General features: G+C 29.7%; 10 protein-coding genes across 10 annotated transcripts; 8 read left to right on the top strand and 2 right to left on the bottom strand.

Annotated features, from left to right (window-relative positions):
- Window positions 1-19: 19 nt before the first annotated feature.
- On the top strand, window positions 20-1,369 carry BX663DRAFT_563181 (uncharacterized protein; the record flags this gene model as incomplete). The annotated part of the gene is made up of 1 exon (XM_051531996.1): window positions 20-1,369. The coding sequence occupies one exon, from the start codon at window positions 20-22 to the stop codon at window positions 1,367-1,369; it is 1,350 nt and encodes a 449-aa protein (XP_051380235.1).
- Window positions 1,370-2,032: 663 nt separating this feature from the next.
- BX663DRAFT_477079 (autophagy protein Atg8 ubiquitin like protein) lies at window positions 2,033-2,654 on the top strand. Its single transcript, XM_051524276.1, has 4 exons — window positions 2,033-2,085; window positions 2,162-2,392; window positions 2,453-2,510; window positions 2,591-2,654. The coding sequence occupies exons 1-4, from the start codon at window positions 2,037-2,039 to the stop codon at window positions 2,625-2,627; spliced, it is 375 nt and encodes a 124-aa protein (XP_051380234.1). The 5' UTR covers window positions 2,033-2,036; the 3' UTR covers window positions 2,628-2,654.
- Window positions 2,464-4,464, top strand: BX663DRAFT_160386 (snRNA-activating protein of 50kDa MW C terminal-domain-containing protein). Its single transcript, XM_051521639.1, has 4 exons — window positions 2,464-2,510; window positions 2,591-2,797; window positions 2,861-3,534; window positions 3,610-4,464. The coding sequence occupies exons 2-4, from the start codon at window positions 2,710-2,712 to the stop codon at window positions 4,384-4,386; spliced, it is 1,539 nt and encodes a 512-aa protein (XP_051380233.1). The 5' UTR covers window positions 2,464-2,510; window positions 2,591-2,709; the 3' UTR covers window positions 4,387-4,464.
- A 77-nt stretch (window positions 4,465-4,541) lies between these two features.
- Window positions 4,542-6,347, top strand: BX663DRAFT_518015 (uncharacterized protein). Its single transcript, XM_051528807.1, has 6 exons — window positions 4,542-4,752; window positions 4,830-5,258; window positions 5,338-5,444; window positions 5,499-5,749; window positions 5,819-6,065; window positions 6,141-6,347. Exons 2-6 carry the CDS (start codon window positions 4,844-4,846, stop codon window positions 6,273-6,275), a joined length of 1,155 nt encoding a protein of 384 aa, XP_051380232.1. The 5' UTR covers window positions 4,542-4,752; window positions 4,830-4,843; the 3' UTR covers window positions 6,276-6,347.
- Window positions 6,348-6,510: 163 nt separating this feature from the next.
- On the bottom strand, window positions 6,511-9,488 carry BX663DRAFT_458803 (catalase-like domain-containing protein). Its single transcript, XM_051523909.1, has 8 exons — window positions 9,218-9,488; window positions 9,110-9,119; window positions 8,818-9,050; window positions 8,679-8,711; window positions 8,416-8,614; window positions 8,234-8,318; window positions 7,881-8,163; window positions 6,511-7,795 (listed from the first exon to the last, which is right to left on the bottom strand). The coding sequence occupies exons 1-8, from the start codon at window positions 9,441-9,443 to the stop codon at window positions 6,693-6,695; spliced, it is 2,172 nt and encodes a 723-aa protein (XP_051380231.1). The 5' UTR covers window positions 9,444-9,488; the 3' UTR covers window positions 6,511-6,692.
- A 1,897-nt stretch (window positions 9,489-11,385) lies between these two features.
- Window positions 11,386-12,347, top strand: BX663DRAFT_488458 (uncharacterized protein; the record flags this gene model as incomplete). The annotated part of the gene is made up of 5 exons (XM_051524816.1): window positions 11,386-11,411; window positions 11,544-11,605; window positions 11,685-11,796; window positions 11,846-11,901; window positions 12,235-12,347. The coding sequence occupies 5 exons, from the start codon at window positions 11,386-11,388 to the stop codon at window positions 12,345-12,347; spliced, it is 369 nt and encodes a 122-aa protein (XP_051380230.1).
- An 885-nt stretch (window positions 12,348-13,232) lies between these two features.
- Window positions 13,233-14,856, top strand: BX663DRAFT_518010 (uncharacterized protein; the record flags this gene model as incomplete). The annotated part of the gene is made up of 2 exons (XM_051528806.1): window positions 13,233-13,619; window positions 13,740-14,856. Coding segments are annotated over 2 exons (1,448 nt in total), but the record flags the coding sequence as incomplete, so codon positions are not given.
- A 43-nt stretch (window positions 14,857-14,899) lies between these two features.
- Window positions 14,900-16,699, top strand: BX663DRAFT_160248 (uncharacterized protein). The gene is made up of 5 exons (XM_051521638.1): window positions 14,900-15,514; window positions 15,597-15,693; window positions 15,751-15,811; window positions 15,920-16,319; window positions 16,375-16,699. The coding sequence occupies exons 1-4, from the start codon at window positions 14,999-15,001 to the stop codon at window positions 16,302-16,304; spliced, it is 1,059 nt and encodes a 352-aa protein (XP_051380228.1). The 5' UTR covers window positions 14,900-14,998; the 3' UTR covers window positions 16,305-16,319; window positions 16,375-16,699.
- BX663DRAFT_518003 (PAP2 superfamily-domain-containing protein) lies at window positions 16,523-18,769 on the bottom strand. Its single transcript, XM_051528805.1, has 10 exons — window positions 18,703-18,769; window positions 18,470-18,630; window positions 18,287-18,411; window positions 18,134-18,182; window positions 17,765-18,020; window positions 17,591-17,689; window positions 17,472-17,514; window positions 17,379-17,417; window positions 17,043-17,309; window positions 16,523-16,986 (listed from the first exon to the last, which is right to left on the bottom strand). The coding sequence occupies exons 2-10, from the start codon at window positions 18,626-18,628 to the stop codon at window positions 16,668-16,670; spliced, it is 1,356 nt and encodes a 451-aa protein (XP_051380227.1). The 5' UTR covers window positions 18,629-18,630; window positions 18,703-18,769; the 3' UTR covers window positions 16,523-16,667.
- Window positions 18,770-23,190: 4,421 nt separating this feature from the next.
- BX663DRAFT_439823 (catalase-like domain-containing protein) lies at window positions 23,191-25,358 on the top strand (the record flags this gene model as incomplete). The annotated part of the gene is made up of 2 exons (XM_051523355.1): window positions 23,191-23,368; window positions 23,443-25,358. The coding sequence occupies 2 exons, from the start codon at window positions 23,191-23,193 to the stop codon at window positions 25,356-25,358; spliced, it is 2,094 nt and encodes a 697-aa protein (XP_051380226.1).
- Window positions 25,359-25,413: the final 55 nt, after the last annotated feature.

Raw genomic sequence — 25,413 nt, 5'->3', positions numbered from 1 at the left:
GAGAATGATACACTCACGAATGACGACTGATGAACATAAAGCAGCTGAGGGGCTCATTAGTTTGAAAAATTATTATGTTACAGGACCTATTAATATTCCTAATAATAATAAAGAATGTGAAGAAAGTAATATGAATCGTACATTTGTTCAATACGGTTTAAATACACCTTCCTCTTATGAAGATTTTATAAAAGAGAATAACCATAGTCTTAATCTTGCTGCTACTATAGAAAGGAATATGAAAATTTTTGCAGAGTATCGTGCTGATCATACACCACCGTTAAGTCATGAACAACAAAATGAAGATACAAGTATACTTGATTTTTCTGCCCGACTCGCTCCTATATGTAATTTAAGGGGAAATAGCGGTCAAGAAGTATCTATCACTAAAAATAGTGAACAACAAAACACAATAGTAGTAGATAATGATTCAAATAGAATAGAAATGAATTCAGATATCAAGTTTGTTCATTTTCAGTTTCCACAACAAGAAATTCAAAACACAGAAAAATTTCAAGATGAACAAGAGCGATATCCACATGAACAATGGGAAAAAATTTATCGACAGCAATATCATTATAAGACTTACTTACAGCAGCAGCAACAACAACAACAACTACTACGCTTACAAAAACAACAAAGAGAGTACGACATAGAAAATAGGCTGCAGGAGAATACTCGTTCGGATCTTACTTTTGCTCGCCCTTTACCAGTTTCACATGGACGAAGGAATACTTCAGCATTTCAATATGTCACTAATCGATCTATTCAAAACTATTCTTCTCCACATCTTCAAACTCTACAACAACACGTTGTGGAGCGTTATCAGCCTTATACACTAGCCAATCATTCTTTTCATCAAGCAATAGCTTTAGAGAGAGCAACAACTCGTCAACAAAGGCAGATTGAGGCTGGAGAAAATAGATTATATTATCGAATAAATCAAAGAAAGATGAAAAATATACAACCAGATTCTCATAAAGCGCTCGAGACAAAGGACGAGGAAGTGGCGATGGATACTAAAGAGGAGGACCCAGATGTTGAAATGAATGACAGTCATGAAGTTGAAAACTGCAGTAGTCCTGATGATAGGAGTATGAATGGTAAACGTAAGATGGGTAAAGAAAAACCACGTTGGAGTGTTGAGATGAGAGAGGCCCTATTTAATGCGGTAATTGCACATAAAGGCTTAATGGATATGGCTTCATTTGACTGGCCTGTCATTGGGAAACAGATTGGCCGTTCTGGAAAGGCATGTAAAGATCAATGGAGAAGAGCTCTTTTACCTAAATTACAACAAACTTTTGAAGCATCATCTCAACGTGAACAAGAAGAAAAGTCTACGGAAGAGATGGAACTTGTTTCTTAAGTTAATATTCATTAAATTCTGCAAGGAATTTATTTATAAGGCTTTATATATTGCTTTTAATATAACTTATACCATTTGTATACCTTGTATAAAGCGATCTTAATAAATCATTTTAAGATGGTACTTCCTATAGTTCTGCTTTGCCCTCCTATAGTCGCAGTATATCCAATTTTTGCCCCCTTTTCTTTTTTTTTTCTTTTTGGAAGATTTCATACATAAAGTGAATCCCATACTGTTTTCAAAGGAAATAGCATTTGTATTTATATCAAATGTATCTACTTCTATATTTGCTATGTTTAAAAAAAAAAGATTCGACATATTTGTTAACTATTCAATTAATAGTAATATCAATTTTCTTCGATACAAGTTTGTTTATTATATCAAATTTTGATTTTAGGGAAGAAAGAAACATGATCTTATTTATATCAAATTATGCTAATCTATAATGTGTGTTTATTATTATAATAGATGCATTTAGTAAAGAAGAAGGAAACCTGGTTTAGTTGCTATTAGAGTTGCTTATTATAAATCTATGTTAAAAATGATAAATTAGTTTATGTATTTGAAATATGAAAGTAATATGAGTATAAATAGAAGAAATGAATACGGCTCAATTTGACTCTTTTTTGTTTTGTTTTTTTTTTGTCTATACATATTTATATGGGCAATGGCAGAAATTAAAGCTTTTCAATCTTTTAAGCAAAAGTACTCATTTGGTATATTATACACAGCTATTTATTTTATATAATACTATTATTAAAAGATATTTATATGTACATGTATACATGTCAGATACACGTAAAAAAGAATCAGAACGTATTAGACAAAAATATCCTGATCAAGTTCCAGTTATTTGCGAAAAGATAATAAAAAATGATATATCTACTGTTGACAAGAAGAAATACCTTGTTCCAGTAGATTTAACAATTGGACAATTCATATACGTTATTAGAAAAAGAATAAAATTAAGTCCAGAGAAAGCGATTTTTATCTTTATCAATGGAATTCTACCGCCTGTTTCAGGTCTCTTATTTTGTCCTAAAACGTAGTTATTTTATTTATTAATGAATATATCTTGAATAGAGACAATGAAAGTAGTGTTTAACAAGTATAAAGATGAAGATGGATTTTTATATATCAAGTAAGTATAAATAAAAAAGGGAATAATATATCTAATATATTAAAATTACTTTTTTTTTTTTTTTTTTTTTTTTTTTTTAGATATTCTGGTGAAAATACTTTTGGTTTAGAAATTTGAATAAATTTACTCCATTAAATAAGTTTCATTTTTTTTTTTTCTTTATTCATAAAAATGGAAATTACACCAAAAGAGTTAAAAGATGATTTTACTGATCTGTTTAAAAAACAAAAAGAAGTCGAAAGCAATGCAGAATTTCAAATCAAGAAAAGAAAATATGAACACATCAAGTAAATGATCGATTTTATTAAAATATTGTAATCCAAGGATTGACATGCATGTAAATAGATTAGAATCAAGCCATAATTCAAAGACATTATCAGAAATATTTCAAGATCCTGAATTATTATCACGAATTTCTGAAGAATCTTACAAAAGAATGAGAATAAAAATTGAACGTACTTCTCGTGTTCGTCATGAACATGACTTGATCATATTTAGAAAACCACAAGCTAAAGACGTTAAAACAAGACAACTCGTTACAGAAGATATTGCCAATGTATACCAATCACTAGAGGAAATAATTGATAATGATAAGGAATATATTAATCCTCTTGCACCAAAACAACGAAAATATATGTCAGAAGAATTTCAGGACATTGTTTTCCCTTCACGTTCATCTTCTGCAGAGCCTTCTACTCATCAATCACCATCTACAGAAGAGAACAGTCAATTAGCTGCTAATGAACCTATAAATAATTCTAATAATAATAATAATAATAATAATAATAACAATAGTATTGACAATAATTCTAATAATAATCTTGCTTTACCGGCGTATCCAAATACAGTAACGTCAGTAAATAATGAACAACAAGAACCAGAGCGAAGTGAATTGGATAAAATATTTGAGCAAACATCAAACTTAATGAGTCAAAGTCCCTTAGAAACAGTTGGCTCAAAGCATTTACATACCTACCTTCCCAGACAGTTTGAGCCATCTGCACTTAGATATGTGAAAGAAGATGTAAATACTATCATTTATTCAAATATGCTTTATATTCTTATCATTTTATTAATATATATATGTAAATATCTATAGTATATCCCTACTAAAGAAAATTTAAAGGAATGGACAGCTGCTTCACAAGATACCTTAATTACTTTTACTATCTTTAATGCATATAACCCTCATATTAAATTCCAAGAGATAGAAATATTAGGTTCTCAATTCTTATCTGATTTGCGTGATAGTATTTACTGCTTATCTGATTTTACCTCAAATCAAGACCGAGAAAACAAGTCATCTACTGGAAAAATACTTAATACAATACACAAAAAGCTATCACCTTCCATAATATATATGGATCATGTATTTTATGTAGATACACGACATCCGCATAGCAAATCATCTACGACCGATACAGGGACTAGTGAAGATTATTATGATGAACGTATTACTAATTGGTTAGCGAAGAAGGAAGTGAATACAGATATATTCACATACGAGAAAAAGGAAATGCAGGATACTTTGATAGAATCTATACGCTTTAAAATGAGAAAACCAATTGCATGGATTCATCAAGATAGCTGTGAACATTTGATTCGAGTTAAAGATATTAGATTACTTTCACCTAATGAATATAAATCAAAAGATGAATTTCCACGTACTACACACAATGTGAAATATGATCGATTTAAATGTTCTTTGTGTACTGTCTATCCGGCCACTAAAGTTGTATACAATGATGTTACCACTGGTTTTTCAACTTGTTATTTTTGCGATATTTGTTTTGAGTCTTTTCATTATGGTGACACTAATGTCGAAGCATTTGATTATAATGGCACTCCTGGTGGTTATACTAAGCTAATGAAATAAGTACATTCTTATATTTATATAAATATATACCAACAATCTTATCAAATAAAATTGCAATTACTATGCGTATTTTAAAACATCATCACAAAAAAGTCACAAAAAAATCCCCCATTAATGTCTTTTTTTTTTATTATTACTATTATTGTTCTTTTTCCTTTTTTTTTATAAGTGATTGACAAAGTACATGATTGACAAAACAATAGGAACAGGTTAGAAATTTTATGATAATGTACATGCAGTTTTATAAGATAACCGCAAATTAATACGATACTTTAGTGGTCCGAGATAAAAAGTATGAACTGTTTATTCGTTGGTTAAATGACAATAATTTTCCAAATACTAAATTGACATTAGCTAATTTCTCAAGTAAGAACATTATGAACTTTAAACGACACTTTTTTTTTTTTTTTGAAAAAAAGCATGCTTAATTTAATATTATTTAGATACGGGTCGAGGTATGATGGCTACAGATGATATAAAGGCAGGAGAAGTGATAGTTTCAGTACCTCGCAAATTTTTAATTACAGCAGATAGTCTATCTAAAATGTATCACTTTGAAAAAAGAAATCATCATGCCTTAAGTTCACATCAGTTACTATCTCTACATTTAGTTCTTTTAAAACGAGACAAACAATCATGGTGGAAACCCTATATAGATCTCCTTCCTTTACATTTTAATACGATGCCTGTCAAATATACACAAATGCTTATTGATCATCTTCCTATATCATTAAAAGAAGAAACCTTGCAGCAAAAAGAGAATATACATAACGATTATCTTGCTTGCATTCAATATTTAAAATCAATTCCTGATAAAGCTCATTTAGCTGAATCGATTCAATTTGATGAATATGAATGGGCGTGGTTATGTGGTATGTATAAAGATATACATATAGATATATATAAGAACTTAAGTCAGTATTTATATACACACATATATATGTATATTAGTTAACACGCGTTGTATACACATGTCAATTATGGATCATGTAACAAAGGGTGGAAATATTGCTTTAGCTCCAATGCTTGATTTTTTAAATCATACAACAGAAGCAAAAGTAAGAGATAATAGCATCTATTTTAATATACAAATTTATTTAAAAAATATATAGATTGAAAGTGGATTTAATGTAAAAAATAATTGTTTCGAGATAAAGACACTTACAGACTACAAAAAAGGGGAGCAAGTATTTATCAATTATGGTCCACATGATAATTCAGCTATTTTAAGAGAATATGGCTTCGTTTTACCTGAAAACACTTATAATTTTGTTTTACTGGATCATGAAGTATGGGAGGCCTATAAAAGACTAGAATCAAAACGAGGATTAGAAATCAAAAAACAAATCTTGGAAGGAGCTGGGTAAATACAATAATAACGCTTTATTTATTTATTTATGTATTGATTGATTGTTTCATTCATTTATATTAGTTACTCTGGAGATTATTCAATCAATGCAAACGAAATTTCATTCAGATTAATGGCAGCATTAAGGTTATTAGCATTGAATGGAGCAACTGAGCCAGGCTTTGATCGTCGTGTAATGGACTGGCATGATGTAGTTATGGGTCAGACTGATATCATAAATATAGAAAACGAAAGAAAAGCATTGATCATACTTCAAAATATATGTAACCAATTTTCCAAACAGGCAGAACAAGAAATGAAGTTTTTATCAGTAAGTTAAACAGAAAGATATGCAAAATATTTATTTTATTTTTTTATATGTGTATATAACTCGATTGTACTTTAGAATATTTCAGAAGAATATCCAGAAGCAGAATTTCATCCATTTGCTTTATATTTTTCGCGACAAATTTGGAAAGAATCTTATGATATTGTTCAACAAATAGTATTGGATTTGTCAGAAAAATTGACGAAACTATAAAAGGACAAATCATGTATTAAATAGATATTATTCCCTTTGTATATAAATCGTGTTTTTTTTTGGCTTTTTTTTTTCTTTTTTTTTTTCATTAAATTATGTAATTTTACGGATATGATTTACAATTATTACTAAATGTTTATTGTGTAACGGGGATTCTATTATCGATTTGTGTATTGGTATCACCTATAAAACTTGTTGACGTTAGATGACATGATCTTCATATGATTATATGAAAAAAAAATAAATAAATAAATAAATAAAAAAAGGTCCAAAACTTAATAAAATAAAATTTTTATTATTATTGTTTTATTAATGATACTAAGAGATAATAAGCTGGGGAAAAAAAATCATTATTGTTTTGGATTGAAGAAAAAAAAAAAAGAAATTAATTTTATATTTTAAGTTCCTTCTTTTGTTTTAGATTTTGTTAGTAGGTGGGGTAGGAGATTCTGCAGCATCAGGATCACTAGGCAAACGGATCCAGAATCTTTGTTTGCGAATGCCTAACTTGAATAGATTTTTAAGGTTCTTCAAATCATTGCTGATAAAGATACCATATTTCTTTTGTGATTCAACGTTACTACTAAGAGCCATAGAAGGAACCTGGGCAGACTTAAGTAAGGATACACCACGACCAGAGGCAGCAATAGGCTTGCCATGACGGAAGGCATCCAGCAAGAATGCAATAGGTTCAGCATAAGGAAAGGTAGAGAGAGGTTCAGCTAATAATTTGAAAGCTGCTTTACTACCTGATGGGACATAGACAGCATCGTAGAGAACAGAGGTAGTGGTAAGGAATGTTTGTTCAATATCAAGTCCATCTTGATCACCCAATTTGATACCAATATAGTCAGGATAGGCACCTTCTTTCTTCAAGAAATCATACATGGATTTGGCTTCATCAACATCAATACCAGGTGCTGTAATGATAGCCACTTTCTTTGCCTTGATATTTTTAGGTAATGGATAGTTTTCGATAGATAAACCGATAGATGTCTTATTTTTGTTTTGACTATATTCAGGAATAGGGACATCTAAGGCATAAGCAACACGACGAGCAAAGTTGTGATCAACACGATTAAAGACATTGACCATATTAGTACGAACAGACTTCAAGGGGCATTTACCAAGTTCAAATCGAGCTGCATTTACTACTTGCTGTTGTTCGGCAGTGGTAAGACTGTTATAGAACAATTGAGCATGAGAGAAATGATCAGCAAATTTACCCGCTTTACCACGTTGCTTAGTTCCGTTAACATGTTCAGGGTATTCCAAATATCCGCCTTTCTTATCTGAAACGACTTCAGGAGTATTGTCTTGTAAAGTGTTTGGATAATAAGCAACTTTTCCAGTATGAACATTAGTTTGCATATAACCATCACGCTGATTGTTATGAACTGGGACTCTTGGTTTATTAATAGGAAGATGGAAATAATTAACAGAATTCATTCTGTTAATTTGAGTATCAAGATAACTGAATAAACGGCCATGAAGCAAAGGATCATCAGTAAAAGTAATGCCTATATAACATAATTATCAGAATTGATCACCTCGTGCCCTTTCTATATACACATATGTATATCTAATTATCTAATTATACTTTACCTCTAACTACATGTCCCATATGGTAGGTAACCTGTTCGGTTTCAGAGAAGAAATCATTGACGTTACGATTAAGTGTCATTTTACCTAATCTGGTAACTGGGACTAAAGATTCGGGAATAATCTTGGTTGAATCAAGTAAATCGAAATCGAACTTATCTTCATCTTCTTCTGGGACAATCTGTACACAAAGTTCATATTCAGGATAATCCCCCTTTTCAATAGCATCATAAAATTCGTTACGATGGAAATCAATGTCTTTACCTTGGATTTTTTGAGCTTCGTCCTATATTTTAGTTATGATGTCATTTATATGAAAATGTGTATAAAAAAAAAATCCTTTTGTTCTCTCTTACCCAAACGAGATTAGAAAGCCCCTGCAAGGGTTTCCAAATAAACTTGACAAATACAGTTTTCTTATCTTCTCTGATTAATCGGAAGCTATTTTTGAATGAATAAATATATACCCGCGTTTAAAAAAAAAGATTTTGTATAACTTAATTTATCTTTTTAAAAAAAAATATGACGATATACTTACGTGTGGACACCAAACCCCTCTACTTGACGGAAGCTTCTGATAATACCTCTTCCAGACAGAACCCACATAACAGTATGAATAGATTCAGTATGTTGAGAAAAGAAATCATAAGCAGTACAATGTGCAGTTGAAGCCTGGGGTACTTCCCTATCAGGCTCTGGCTTTGTTGCATGAATTAAATCAGGAAATTTAATTGCATCTGAAAAAATAAAAAAAAAATAAAAATTATTATTTCATACTATTTCATTCCTATGATTGTTTACCTTGAATAAAGAATGGGGCAATAATATTTCCAACTAAAATAAATAAAGATATACATGTATATATTTGTATACAAAAAAAAATGTAAATAACTTTTAATGCGAATGCGAAAAAAAAAAGCTTTCTTTTAATCATATTCACCTAAATCGAAATTTCCCTCTTCTGTATAGAATCTTGTAGCAAAGCCACGAACGTCACGGACAGTATCAGGAGAACCTCTTGAACCTAAGACGGTAGAGAAACGAACAAATACTGGAGTTTTTTTACCGGGTTCACGCAAGAACTTGGCAGCAGTAATATTTGACCAGTCTGCGTAAGGTTCAAAGTAACCATGAACACCAAAACCACGAGCATGAACAACACGTTCAGGGATTCTATAACACAAATGAATAAGTTCTATGAACTATAGATTATGTAGAATTTATATAATTACCTTTCATGGTCTAATAGTAAATAAGTTTAAAAAAGAATCATAATGAATAAGAATAACATCCTTCTTTCAGTTTCAATTTTTTTTTTTTTTTTTACTCCTTCAACTTACCAAAATGCATGATCTTTTCACGATTCATAAAATCTTCTAGTAAGGTGGGTCCACGGTGTCCAGCTGTCAAACTATCAGTATTATTGATCTTTACACCAAATTGAGTAGTTTCTTCCTTTCCAGCATTAACCACGAGATTGTCTTGAATAGGGTCTCCCGTATTCTCTTGAGCAAAACCGAAGTTTACTAGAGTTAGAAGTATCAAGCAAGTCTTTGACAACTTCATTTTGATTTTTTTTTTCAAGAATGAAAAAAAAAAAGGGTGATAATATAACTAACGTTGAAAGAAAAGCATGCAAATCTTTTGAAAAATGTTCGTAATTTATATTTTCTTTACAATGGTAAATTTTAAAATTAGCCAATCAAAATTAGAAAATCAATTATATAATATGCATACTTGTTAATGATTTAAGTCTTTTGTAAATATTACCTCTATTAGATTATGATTACGAAACTTTTTTTATAGATCTAAATTATTTCACGAAAAAAAAAAAAAAAAAAAATAGGGTAAAACTTCTTATACTTCTGAATCTCAGATATTAATTTGATGTACAAAAACTTTTATTTGTAAATATTACGTAAGGCAGTTTTAAAGAGTACATGAATGCCTTAGATCACGTACAGATTTTAAATACAACAAGTGCGTCTATTTGGATATTCAATCTACTTACGATATCATAAACTGAAATGGTATTTTGTATGTTTTGGAATTTATAATTCTAAAACCCCTACTAGCATAACATACATGTTGAAATTATTTTAAATAACACCAGGTTCTTTTTTTAGGTCCTATTTCTCATAAAGATGGTTACTTTTACTCTTCTCGTGCACTTTACGTTTTAAAGTACAAGTACATAATAAAATCAACTTGATGAAATATATGCCTTTTCATCCAGCATGCATTAAATACTCCACTTTTTGTCGTCTTTTCTTTCCTTTTCTTTTTTACCATATCCAATATCGATGATGTTAGATACTTAGGAGTTTTTATTGATCAATTATTATGTTTGTATCAAACTCACATAATTGAAGTATGTTCTCATTATAATTTGATACACTGAACTATTCAAATTTACGAGAAGGAATTAGATATATGTAGATATAAACATGGAAGTTCCGGATTAGTTTTATCAAACTTTATACTATACTTATGTAAACTAGTAATCAAATATATCACAGTCCTTTAAAACATTATATTTCCTTGGATCATTTTCGATTGTGTTTCGATGCCTGGCCCCCCTCCTTTTTTTTTCTTTCTCACTCACTCATTCTCCCTTATAGATGTTTCAATATTAATATTAATTTTCATTTGCCATGCTTAATAGTTTCGATAGAATGCATTTCGATAGAATGCATTTCGATTAAAGTAGTCGATTTCAGTGATAGTTCAGAGATATACTATAATAAAAAGTACTGAGTTTATATACTTGGATCAAGTAAGTAAGCTTTATTGACCCAATGTTACAACATCTTATAATAATGAAAACTAATTGTTGATGCTATGGAAGTCTATATAATAATTCTACAATGATACCTCATGACATTTAGAGAAAAAAAATATTTGTATAATACGACACCACTTTTTCGATGAATACACCCATGGCTAATATCTAATTTTAATTCTTTCTTTCTTTTTCTTTCTTTTATGCCCAAAGTTTTTTATCATCAATTTTCTCTCAATGTTTCCACTAATCTGGGCGACTTAAATGAGAAACCCCTCCCCCCTCCCCAAATCAAATATTTATTCAAACAAATTATTTCGTGTTATATTGGGTTTCTATTAAAAAAAAAGGAAAGGAAAGGAAAGGAACGGAAAAAAGAAAATTTCTATTGATATTTCTTCTGCAACTTAAATTTTAACAAATATGCATGCATAATCAACTTAATAAAAGATAAATGAGTTTATTACCTTGAACAATAAAATGTCAACATCTTTTTTGCCTTTTTTGTTTAATATGTATTTTTACCATAAAAATCGAAAAAAGTCGTATTGAGTTTTTTTTTTTATTATTATTATTGTTTCCGTTCGATATTAATTCATCTTACGAAATAAGTGAATAATACTATTATTTAATACATAAGGATTCGTAGATTTCTTGTCTTGCTTTTTCCTTATATTGTTCAATAATATCTTGTCTAAAAGTGAGTTTGTTTCGCATTATTGATTAATGAGTGTAATTCCTGTTGGCAATATGTATGATAAGCAATAAATTATTTTGTTAAAGATGTATGGGGATGCTATACGTTTATATAAAAACTCACTCTCTCTCTGTCTATCTATCTCTCTTTCTCCTTCTCCCTTATTTAAAAATACAACCCTTTTTAGAATAGATCAAGGTATTATACAGCTTTTAGTTATTGTAAACGAACTAACAAAGATTATCTTAGGTGAATAATTATTCTTATTTTTTTTTCTTTTGGAAATATAATTTGTAGATAAAATAATATATAATTAAGCTGTTGTTAGTATTTGAAGACATAATATCTATTATTCCTAAAATATTGGATCTTCAAAGCATCTCTGCTCAAAATTATCCTTGCCAAATGTATTCTTGCAACGGGCAGCTTTTATACTCAATGTAATAACAACGATAAAAAAATATATATTTGAATAATGCATTTATTTAGCTATATTTTATTACAATATGAAGTGAACTTTATTATATCTGTGAACTACTGCTTTTGTAAGCATTATAACTATTGTAATTTTATAACATTCTTTCCCTTATATCACACATTAATTTGCAGTAAAACTAGATGAATAATATATATTATGTTAAAGTGTTCTTTCAAAGTAATTCAGCTCTTCTTTTTATTCTAATCAGCAAAAAGTACACTTTAAGGCTCTATATTGTCTTTCAAGCCATACTTTATATATTACAATCCATTTACCTTGACTAGCAACCTATCTTTAATCTGACTCGCTCCTTCAATTATTTGTTTATTATATTCAGATAACAATGTTCATATATCTAACAAATGAAGTCATGTTTAGCCTTTTATATATATAATGTTAGTCTTTAATACCCGTAGAATCCTCAAGTCTATGGTGACTTCAATGCTATTGCTAAACATTTATTTCGATACCAACTATATCAGTGATCAATTCTCGGCTTATCTCGATATTTGATTTAAACCTGAACGTACTCTCATTAGAGCAATGATCCTTTCACCGAAACCTTATTATTAATGCATTCAGAATAAATTCATCAACTTGCTGCTATTTTTATCCACTCTCAATGTTTGAACATAATGTTTCTCATTAATTTCTATTTGTACCATGAGTGCATCCTCCACTAAAATAGTAGTTAGATATGGAGATACCTTCAATAATAATAATAATAATAAAGATACGCTTATATCATTTCTGCTCAGTTGGTACCCGATTATTTTTGTTTTATAAAGCAAGTCTCCAACTAACAAAAAATATCTACACTACTGCAAGATTGCAATAGTATACTTCAAATTCAGTTTCTTTAAAGGCTCTTCTACTCCATTCAATACGATTTATAGAGACTCTTCTATATAAATTTAAATATCCCTTGTAATGATATAATCTCTCAAAAGCAAAAATAAAATAAAATAAAATAAAGCAATATCTGTCTACATAATCAAATTAAAACTAGCTTATTCTCTTCTATTAGATATCTTGGAAATATCTTTTATCTTTAACATTTCTTGATTCATCAGTTAGCTAAATACACACTTTATTTTATATAGAAATTTGATGTATAGGACTGTTCTCTTCTAAATCCTTGGTAATAAAATATTTGACTTATTATTATTATTATTCTCCCTTTATCCTCTATCTTAATATTTTTTTTTTAGCTTTTATCATTATAATTTTTAATCAAGCTTGAGCAGCAAAATTTTCATCCTAGAAATCCGAACTTCTTGTACCCAACAGCAGCGGGGCTAATTATGGTTATTATTATTTAAAATAAATAAATAAATAAATAAATAAAAAATTAAAATAATTTTATTAGTCTTTTTTTTTTTTTTTTTCAACTATAAAGCATGACCGACATCAGAAAATACTCTTTAGAAGAACAGCAACAGCAACAGCAACAACAACAACTAAAAGCACCACCACCACAAGTGCCCGCTCATGAGACTCCATCATTCGAAATTTCCCCTGTTAGCTCAAAATCTACTGTTCAACGGTCAAAGACAGTTCGTAATCTTAATTCTGCAGGAAGTAAAATGAGAGGTTTATTCAAGTCAAAAAAGGAATCAGCCAATAGTCATAAGAAATCAAATGATGACAATAATTTATTAACAAGGCCTATCTTATCTACTTCGGCTTCTTATGGTCCATCAAACGGGAACGACTCGATACACTCGTATCAACAATTTCCTCCTCCACCAACACAACAACCAATTTTATCCTATCAAAAAAAAGGTACATAATGATTATTATTATTTTCCCCCTTTTTTTTTTTTTTTTTTTCTTTTATTTTATTTTATTTTATTTTATTTTATTTTATACTAATTCCTCCCTTTTTTTTTTCTGATAAAATAGAAGAACAAATGATGATGAATAGTGAATCTACTTTAGAAATAGACGCCAATAAACAATTGTCTTCTTCATCTTCCTCATCTGAAATAATAGAGCAGAATCAAGAACAACAACAACAACAACATAATTTACAACATGAATTAGAGCAACTCAATGAATTAATAGCACAAAAGACAGCTGAAGTTCAAAATGAAAAGAAAATGAAGGAACGTCTTCAAGTTGAACTTTTAGAAGCCCAACGTATCTTTAAAGAAAGAGAAGCAGAATACTCTGCAATTGAACACAGTTTCTTTGAACATACTCGCGCTATTCGTGCTACCGATGACGATCTCTCTACCATTCGTGATTCCTTTAAACTCTTGAAATATTCTATTGCACGTTTAATAATGACATTAAACAAAAAAGCGGATAAAACAAGGGCAGCAGAAAAGTTTTGTCAGACATGGCCCAATTTGCCTATTGTAGATCCTACTACACATGAATTAGAGCCCTCACTTATCAATGTCTTGTCAGAGAAACTGGTTCATGAACATTTAGTAAAGAATATCTTTAATGCACCCATTTATCCAGGACTTAAAGTGAATGATGCTTATTTTACGCTTCATAACTGGCTTCAACAGCATAAATCTCAATTTTCAGTACGTTTAAGACAACAAATGGCTGCTGTGGTTGCTAAAAGCAAAGGAGATAGTGAAATTCAATTAGCTGCTCAAAAGGAAAAACAAGTGATTGTTAAAAAGATTTATGATGATTTAGCTGATATCTATTATCCATTTTTACGTGAAAATGATGCTGTTGTAGAGGAAGAAAAGAGATATTGTACGAAAATTGGTGAAATTGTAGATAAAGCACTTAAATTATCTATTGCTATTCGAGGTCAAGAAGTAGAGATCACGACTGTGCCTATTGAGGAAGGTAGTAAGCAACCCTTTGAGGAAGAAACAATGACAGAGGTGAAAGGTAGAACAAATGGTCTTGTTCGTTTCTGTATATGTCCTACTTTTATAGGCGGAGATCGTGAACATGGATTTCTTGAAAAGGGCAAAGTAGTCATTTCTGGTTAAAAAAAAAAAAATACCTCTTCTATTTTACATTTTGCATATTATATTTATATCTTTTCCTTATTACTTATTTAATAATATAATAAATATTGTTATACAAAGCAATGATTGATTACAAAAGGAGACACGGTATTTGTGTCACCAAACATGAGATAATATAAGAATAGTGTACCATATATAATTTTATTCTTCCCTAAAAACATGTCGAAAGATTACGAACATCATCAACAACAAGATGATGATGATGATAATTGGGTCATGAGTCATTTTCAGAACAATTCCTATATAGATGATTGTAATGGTGTTCATGATGCAGTCGTCAAAGTCATTCAAGATTACCGTGCTCCATTACCTCAACCTTTTCAACTTCCTTCTCGTCAAGCAACCATACAAGATACTATCTCTATTAGTAATCGTAAGAAGAATTGTCCTATCAAGCACCATCTTCGTCGAGCTTCTGAACAAGTAGAACGATTTAAACTCGACTATCTGCTTCCTTACCAACCTATGACTGGATTTAACCAATTAACCGTATCACAACATGATGATGATACAAATACAGCAATTCAAAAAAAGATGTATATTTCAGAGCCTGATGAAGATCCAATGCAACATCTTGTTCTATTACCACTTGGTAAAACAGGAGCAGGAAAATCTAGCCTTTTAAATCTTATGCTAGGCGATAATGCTGCGTTTAAAGCAAAAGCTGGAGCCAGAGTAAGTTTATTGTTAATCTTTTTTTTTTTTTTTTTTTTTTGAGGTGAAGGATATTTCTCTATTTAACTATTATATATTCAAGTCAGTAACAGACTGTGTTACAGAACGTACAGGTATATGGGCTATTGATCAAGTAGAGACAATTATTACAGTTGCAGATACACCTGGTTTTGCAGATAGTATGCAACGAGATAAACAATTTTTAACTGAATTTCAAGAATATATCATAAATTTAGGAAGTCGATTAGGCATTGATTCTTTTATGTTAGTCTTTCAATATGATTCTCCTACAAATAAGTAAGCTGGAAAAACAAAAACAAACAAACAATGTCTATACATATCTTTTTTTTTGTCTCTTCTCTTCTCCTTATTCATTCTTTTATTATTATTGCTATCATAATCAAGTATTATGTCAATATTAGAACATTTTGATTATATGATGCAACAGCAATTTCAATATTGTAATAAGTCTTGGTGGGATCATGTTCTACTTGTGTTTACTCGGGTTGATTATTATCCAAATCTTAAATTTCCACCTAATATGATAAGCAAGAAACAAAGTATAATAGAGGTACTTGTACCTAGTATACAAGAAAAATTCAACTTGAGTACGCCTCCAAAGTATGCCTTTGTTAGTTCAAAGGCACCTAATTGTTCTTTTTCAAAAAAGGGTAAATGTGATTGTTTTGCTGCTTCAAAGTATCATTTAGATCAAATGAGAACATTAAGGATACGAATTAATTCTATTCTTAGCGGTAATGGTAAAAGGTGGATGCCAACTGAATACTAAGCCAAAATTCCAAATGTAATATTATTAAATATTTATTTATACATGTATCATATTAATTATATAGTGATAGTGATAGTGACAGTGATAGTGACAGTGGTAGTGATAGTGATAGTAATAGTGATAGAAATAATAATAGTAATAGTAATAGTAATATAGTGATAGTGATAGTATACAATTTTTGTATTATTAAAAGAGGGCAAAGAAGATATATATATAGATATATACATATATATATGTATATATAAATTATTAAAGATTACATGATAATTTTTGACATATATTCAAACAAGATGGGGACAAGATATATGGCAATGAAACCAATTCCTATAAAAGATGTTATATAGATTTGCAGAGAATTATATTCTATATATTTTTTTTACCTGCATATACAATTAATTTTGTAACAATATCTACATCATATCTTAGTGGTGCATCTTCTATGACTAAGAGTGATGTTGGATCAAAGACATCCTCTTTCTTTCCATTTCCATTTAGTGTCGTGCCATCTTCTCGCATACCACCACGATGACATAATTGTCTCCTTTGATCTTGAGCTTCATTCAAATCAATAGCAGATTGAATACCTACATGTTCATTATCTTCTATCTTTCCTGACATTGAATGAAAATCTAACACGGAAGGAACAGGATGAATACTTTCTTTACGTAAACTCTTGTACGTTCTACATGCGTCTTTGTTAGTACTAATTTTATACGAATACTCCCAACTTAATATTACCTAGCACCAATTTCAAATTTACGATGAGGAAGATTAAATACACGATAAATAGGAGGTAAAATAGAATAGCACATTTTTTTACAAGCAATACGCCAAATAAATAAACAAGCGACTCCTATAATTAACTTAATAAGCGAAAATAAAATATCTAAGAGACTGACTTGAGGGCCATAAAGATGAAATTCAGAAGTTCGTAAACAATATTCATTTCGATTACATAGCCAAGTGCCAGGCAATAAACCAATAATCACTCCCGTAAAACAGACACTATTCATATTCATTTTTATTTAATTCTAAATTTACTTCCTTTTTTTTTTCTTTTTTTCTTATGATTACCTATCTTCAAAACAAGGACATCTCTCCATTGGATCAGGACTAGATGAAAAAGGTTAAATTGAAGAATATAAAATAAAATACATATAACTTTACTGAATTGATACAAGCATAAGACAGAGAGGTATACCTAAAAAGACTGTATATGTGTATGGTATATGTATAATTTTCATTAAAAATTCCTTCTTTTCTATACAAGACAAGAATACACTTACTCCAATAAGATTGACTTAAAAATAATTCATTAATTTGATCTTTGAATGTCCATTGAAACCAATAAACTACATAAGCCAATATTGCTCCACCAATACAATCTAGAGTTAAATCAATTAGTATTATTAAATTTAATTTACCTTATTGTTTAATATTATCTTTTTTTTTTTTTTTACCTGTTACTGAATGCATTCCACAATAGATTCTACCAAAAACAACACTTACAGCATAGAAAATACAAGCAATAATTGACACAATTCTTGCAGGTGATTCAGGGGCAAATTTTTCGCATGCTATGGAAATAAGAAATAAGGCAACTGAGATTGAATTTGTAGAATGAGTTGACGGAAATCCATATTCAAGAGCAACGGAAGGAGACATTGTTAATCTATGCACAGGTGGTGAAAGTGGTCTAGGAAGACATAAAAAGTCCTATAAAAGAATAATAATAAGCCATTTATATAGATAAAATACACGAGTATGATATGAATGCATATATTTATATAAATATATATATATATATATGTGTGTGTATATATAATTACTTTAAGAAAACCTGACCAAAAAACTCCAGAAGCTGTCAAAAACGCAACACTGAAAAAGCATCATGTTTAATCAGTCATCATGCTTTAATAATAGATAGGTATGTATAGTTTGATCTAATCTTTCATAAAAAAAAAAAGCAAATGGGCACTTACTTTCTTCCTAATTCAGCATTACCAAACCAGATCAAGATGGGTAAAAAGATCATGAAGAAAGTATGTGTACCCAAATTAGCTGTCCATATAAAATAATGGTCTAAAACAGGTGTTCTAATATTTTTCTATTAAAATGATTAAGCTCAATGAAAAAGATGAAAAGAAATTCTTTTTCTTTAATACCTGCATGGAAGCTAAGATGGGTGTTTCAAAACGTACTATAGGCAAGAGTATATTTCGTAAAGTAGCTCTCCAGCCGGTGAAAGCCTTATTATATAGACGTTCATCTTGTGTTCCTGCATCTACATCTGCTTCAATTTTTCTAAATGTTTTTCTTGGCATTTCTTAAAGAGATAAGAAAGAAAAAAAAAATCGGATTTACGCTTTTTAAATAATTTTTTTTAAAAAAAACATACATATTCTAATACATGTTCTATTTTTCTTTTTTAAACAAAGTTTTTAATAATCTTGAAAATTTTATTCCAAAGTCTTTTGACAATAACGGATGTTAGAGGGAAAAGAGGGAAAAAAAAGCACATAATTAAATAGTCTTGGTTCATGCTTCTGCAGCTGAACGATGTATAAAGTTTCTATTTATTTGGTAAGAATGAATACTAGCACGAAAAAAAAAAAAAAAAAAAAATAAACACTTTTAATATTATAGTTAAATTATCTGAGCTTGGATTAGCATGAAATATGAATCAATATTTAATACAATGTTAGAAAAGATAATTTAGTATTTGAAAAAGAATTCATAACAATACTAGTATCGGTAAACTATGTTACTACAATTGTCTCTAATATAGCAGTAACTTTACAACTGAAATCTTATTAAATAACTACTTTTATCGTGACAAATCTTTCCTCTAAATATATGTGCATACATAAAGAAGGAAATTTGTTAGATAGAAATTTAGAATAGCCTACAGTTTTAACAATAAATATTAAAGTAGTTTCAAGTAATGATTTGTAATTTTTATACAAAATTACTTATTTGGTTTAACGTAAGTGGCATTATCAAAGTAGTTAATGCTTTTAAGGCTGAAGAAGCTAAACTTGATTATAATATAATCTCCTTTAACTTTTCTAAGGGACAAAATTGATTTACTATGTACTTTATTTTCAATATACATGTATGTATATATAAAAGCTTCGGGATTTTGGCTTTCAATACTTTAATATTCTATAAATCTTTGACAAGTAAGTCTGTAAATAGATATTAATTAATGACAAGTACATATTGTAGTAGTTTTATCGTTATAGAATTGTATTATATACTCATCCTTTGTCTTCTTTTATAAAGTCGAACCTTAATTCATTAAAATCGCCATTGTTGAATTCCAGCTATAGTTATAAAACACTATACAGTATTAATATGTATTTATTTATGTAATATAGCCTTCATATCTAGATATATTATTTAAGCATAGGTAAATTACTTTGGATATTATTACTAAAATCTGTCATTACTCGTTGCACAAATACACTCCCAGACCACGGTACAAAAGAATAATAACTATCAGAGCTGAATTAAGTTATATGTGAACAGCTTTTTCAATTGATGGCAATTCATAGTAGGTATTATATTTGTTATAATGAATCAATATTTTGTATTAAGAGTCAAAATTTGATTTATGCTGTTACTTTGACAGTAATTCAGTAAAGCATAATACTTTATATTTAAAAGTAAAATAAAAGCGTATACAAATATAATTAAATAAAGAGTTAGTTAGATTTAGTTTTTAACTGTCTTGTTAACAAGTCAGTATCTATCGAATCATTCTATAGTCTTTTAATTTCTATTATTTTATTTTGTCTTTGCTATTATTGTAGACAATACAACTACATGATATATATTATTTTATATTCATTTCAGATCTATAAAGACATTATATGTATTTACTCTTGTTTGTTACTAATTGATGATAAAGTTCCTATATTGACTTTTGTGACTACAAGAGAAGGATGGTAACTTTAATGATAAAGTGAATATAATCATAAATTAAGAAGAATAACTGATTATTCTATTTTAACAATAGAAGCAAGTTAAATACGTATAATAATAAAGTATCTTATAAATATCTTAATGTCACTCTATATTTATTCCTATTGTGTATATAAGGCTTTTATAATAAAAAGATAGAGTTTATTATCAGATACATTGTATCTATTTCGACACTATACTTATATAAAATGAAGCAATATATACAAATTTATTTCATCTAGACTTTATATTTATATATTACTTTACAAGCATTTTTTTTTTAGAAAAATATATTAAAAAATAAAAATAAAATAAAAAAACTTTATAAAAACTTGTACATATTTGTTTTGTTTTTTTTATAAATTTAGTTATCAATATTAACTAGTTGTTTGCTTCTTTATATTGTATAAAAAGACTTTACAATACAAATGTCATTTTTTTTTTCACTTATACTTTTAAATTAAACACACTCCTATAATAAAAGTGAAATTGTTACAGGCAAAAAAAGAAAAAAAAAAGAGAGAGATTGCCTAAAAACTTTTACTTTCTGCGTCGTATTCCATTTCCTAAAATTTACAGTTGATAAATTATGGCGTGATTTAGAAAATTTAAATTATTAGAACAATGCATTCATAAAAGTAGAATAAAAGATTAAAAAAAAAAAAGCTGTGCGGAGGGAGGGGAAGAAGCAGGAGAAGGAAATTAAATTTACATATTTTAACATTTGTCAGTATTTTTTGTTTTGTAAAAAGAAAAAAGTTTAAATGCTATTCAGGAGTAAAATGGAAATAAATGTATTCTATTGCACCACAATAATAATAGAATAAAGTAGAAGTAGATGCATTATATTGTACAATAATGATAGAGGGAAATAGAAAGAAATGTATTCTAACATAACGTTAAAGATATTATTTTAGTAAAAGCTATACAATTCTGTAAAAGAAAAAGAAAAAGAAAAAGAAAAAGAAAAAGAAAAAGAAAAAGAAAAAGAAAAAGAAAAAGAAAAAGAAAAAGAAAAAGAAAAAGAAAAGAAAAGGAAAATAGAAAAACTGTTAACTTTATTCTAACAAATTCAATAGTGTATTATTTATTGAACATACAATATGTAGTTTATTTTTCTTCTTTGCTTTTTGTTACGGATTTACATACAGAATTAATACAAGTAGGAGCTCAATAATATAAAGATGTTGTGATATATACGCGAGTATGTATGCATAGAATAAGATTCAGACAATTTAAGACTGTCTTTTTTTTTTATTATTATTCTTCTTGCATTTTATAAAATTGTGAAACTCAATTGTAGAATTATATAATAAAACTCAAATTTATATCTTCATATTTTTGTATACTACTAAGAGCAGGATTAAAAGAAAAAAAAAAGAAATATTGCAATAGCATCTATTCATTTTTTTTTATTTTTCTTTTTTTTTTTTTACATAACCATTTTACTATCATATTTTATATGTTAGTCATTGACTCCTAGTAAAAGAGAATAAGATTATTCAAGTATACTGAAACATGAGGACAATATTCCGTTTGAATAATGTATTCTATTGTTTCTTGAACTTGATGTATTTAACATAAATAAAACTTTTTTTAGAAAAAAAAACGTAATCTATCTATATAATTTTATTGGACTAAAAGGCATCCTCTATAAATTGTATTAAATTACTTGTGCAATTTTATTTTAACTTTATGATAAAAAGTTGGTTAAGAGTAAATGCTATATTTAACCTATTGTATAAATGTGGTATACAATAAAGATCAACCTCAAGTAACTAAAAATACTTTTTAGCAGGGGGGGTGTTCGACCTATTGTAGTCAGGTGCAATATCCAGGTATAAAACATTAACAATAGGCTTTTTATGTTCATATAATATCTTTATAATAAACAAATATTTCTTATATTTTCGTTTCAAGATTAAGCTTACTACATCTAAAAATGTATATAAATATATATAGTGCTGTTGATAGCTATTAGCTTCAAAGTGTACACGAATTAATTATTTTTTTTTTATCTGATCTACACGAAAGTTATAAAAGGTTTTACATTCATTGATATATACTCAAACAATGGATAAAATAAGAAGGTGGTCTGATATTGTTCCTGTCTTGCCTTAGCCAATCAAAATCGAGTTGACAAATCAAAAAAAAAGGGCGCTCCTCATCTCACGTGGACGGAGGTAATATGAATTCCGATCTAGAAAACAAAGTAAGACAATAAAGTTCAAAGAAAAAGCTATATGATGAATTATTTGACGCCAGGTTATTAGTATTTGAACTATAAACTAATATGTATACATACAATAATTGCATAAAAATCTCTCTTTTAATGAATTTTACATATTATACATTGTAATCTTTTTTCTTTTTTTTTTTTAAATATTGTTGGTTATAAAATCTGTATTTGAGTCCGTTATTGTTGAAAATAGAACAAAGAGATTATCGCGTCATGTAACTATAATTTTGTTAGGGGCAGAGAATGAATGTATTTTATTATTAAATTACAGCCAGTTGATCCGAATAATAATTGAAAGCTGTCAAAGGAACTTACTGCTTCCTTTTTTTTTATCTCCGTTAAAATCAAAAGTTGAAATAATGGTCTTACAAAGTGGTACGAGGAATGTAGAACACTACTTCTTAAGAAACTCAAAGCAAGTAGAATTTTATCCGAAACCATTGTCATGTATATATATCTATGTCTATATCTATATACAATATTTTTTTTTTCTGTGAAAGTATAAATACAAAGAAGAATTATCCTCCTCCTTTTTTTTTCACACACAATTATTATCTTATATTATTATAAAAGATGAAGACAAGTCTCATCACTTCTTTTATTGGTCTTTTCGCGGCTGCTCAACTTGTTGCTGCTAAAAATGGTGCTGATCTTAATTGCGCCGTAAATGGTTTTGATGAAATGAATACTGCTACTGCTAAGGATGATCAACTTAAGCAATTCTATGTTATTGATGATGGTACTCAAGAAACAACTCAATTCGGTGTCAAGGTCAATAACTCTGATAGTTTAAAGGCCGGTTTGGATGGTCCTACACTTATGGAAGACTTTATGATGCGTGAAAAGATCATGCACTTTGGTAAGTCAGATAATGGGATATATATATATATATATACATATATTCTAATACTAGTATTGAAAACTTGTTTCTAGATCACGAAAGAATTCCTGAACGTGTTGTTCATGCTAGAGGAGTTGGTCTTCATGGTTACTTTGAATCCTACGGCGACTATTCTAATATCACCGCTGCCAGCTTCCTGAATAAAAAGGGTAAAAAGACTCCTATGTTTGTTCGTATATCGACTGTTCTTGGTTCACGTGGTTCTCCTGATACGGTCCGTGATGTCCACGGCTTTGCTCTTCGTTTCTACACTGATGAAGGTAACTTTGATATTGTCGGTAACAATATCCCACCTTTCTTTGTTCATGATGCTATCAAATTCCCTGATCTTATTCACGCTGGTAAGCCTAATCCCAACACTGAAGTCCCTCAAGCTGGTACTGCCCACGAGACTGCCTATGACTTCTTTGCTGAATTCCCTGAATCAATTCATACCGTTCTTTGGGCTCTTTCCGGTCGTGGTATCCCTAGATCCCTTCGCCAAGTTGAAGGCTTTGGTGTTCATACCTATCGTATAATTAATGAAAAGGGCGTTTCCCGTTATGTCAAGTTCATTTGGAAGCCCAAGTATGGTCTTTCTAATCTTCTTTGGGACGAAGCTCAAAAGATTGCTGGTAAAGACATTGACTTCCATCGTAACGATATGTATACGGCTATTAATAATGGTGATTACCCTGAATGGGAATTTGGTGTTCAAATTATTGAAGAAGAAGATGTTGATAAATTTGACTTTTCTCTTCTTGACCCTACTAAGCTTGTTCCTGAATCTCTCGTACCCTTCACTCCACTTGGTAGAATGGTTCTTAACCGTAATCCTGACAACTACTTTGCTGAAACTGAACAAGTCACCTTCCACCCTGGTCATGTTGTTCGTGGTGTTGGCTTTACAAATGACCCCCTTCTCCAAGGACGTCTCTTCTCATATCTTGATACTCAACTCAATCGTATGAGTGGCCCTAACTACATGCAACTTCCTATCAATCGTCCTCTTACCCCTGTTCATAACAACCAACGTGATGGTTTCATGCAAATGCAAATTCATAAAGGTGAAGTCGCTTATTTCCCTAATGGTTTACAACAGAACACACCCTCTATGGTGGATGGCAATAAAGGCGGTTACATTGAATATCCCGAAAAGATTAATAATGTTACCAAGATTCGTGGTCGTTCATCCAAATTCTTTGATTTCTACAGTCAAGCTCAACTTTACTGGAATTCTTTAAACGTGTATGAAAAGCAACAGCTTGTTGATGGTGCTCGTTTCGAAATTGGTAAATCTAATTCTATGGATGTCCGCAGAAGAATGATCAATGTCCTTAATCATATTGATAATCAACTTGCTCGTCGTGTTGCTTATGGTATTGGTGTTGAGCTCCCTAATAAGGTTGTTGAAAACCAAAACAAGACCTCGGTTGGTCTCTCTATCGAAGCCTATCCTAAGGCTGAAAGTATCAGAACACGTACCGTTGCTATCCTTACCGCCCCAGGTACTGATACAAAAGATGCACGTGACATGTATAATTATCTTGCCTCCAAGGGCGCTTACCCTAGCTTTGTTGGTGTTCATCAAGGTGTTCAAGATGGTCTTAACATTACAAATACCTATGTCACTACCTCCTCTGTTCTTTGGGATGCTATTTATGTCCCCGGTGGTAACAAATCAATTGATATCATGACAAGTCGTACCTCCATGTTCGCCTTCAACGAACCTCAAATGTTTGTTATGGATGCATTCCGTCATGGTAAACCTATTGCTGCCTCTGCTGAAGGTGTCAAACTTCTTGAATATGCCCATGTTGATCTCCCTACTGCTGCCTCTAATTCTACTATTAAAGAGTTGAACGGCGTCATTGTTGGTGATAGTGCAGACAAAGTTAAAACTGCATTTGAAGCTGCTCTTATTCAACAAAGATTCTGGGCTCGTTTACCTTTAGACCCTGTTATGTAAATGATTTAAATACTATTGTTACCACTATTGCTATTGCTATTGCTATTGCTATTGC

This window comes from Cokeromyces recurvatus, assembly GCF_025118155.1.
Source record: "Cokeromyces recurvatus strain NRRL 2243 chromosome Unknown BX663scaffold_24, whole genome shotgun sequence".
In the NCBI taxonomy this organism is placed as follows: domain Eukaryota; kingdom Fungi; phylum Mucoromycota; class Mucoromycetes; order Mucorales; family Mucoraceae; genus Cokeromyces; species Cokeromyces recurvatus.
This window is presented reverse-complemented; position numbering and strand designations above follow the sequence as displayed.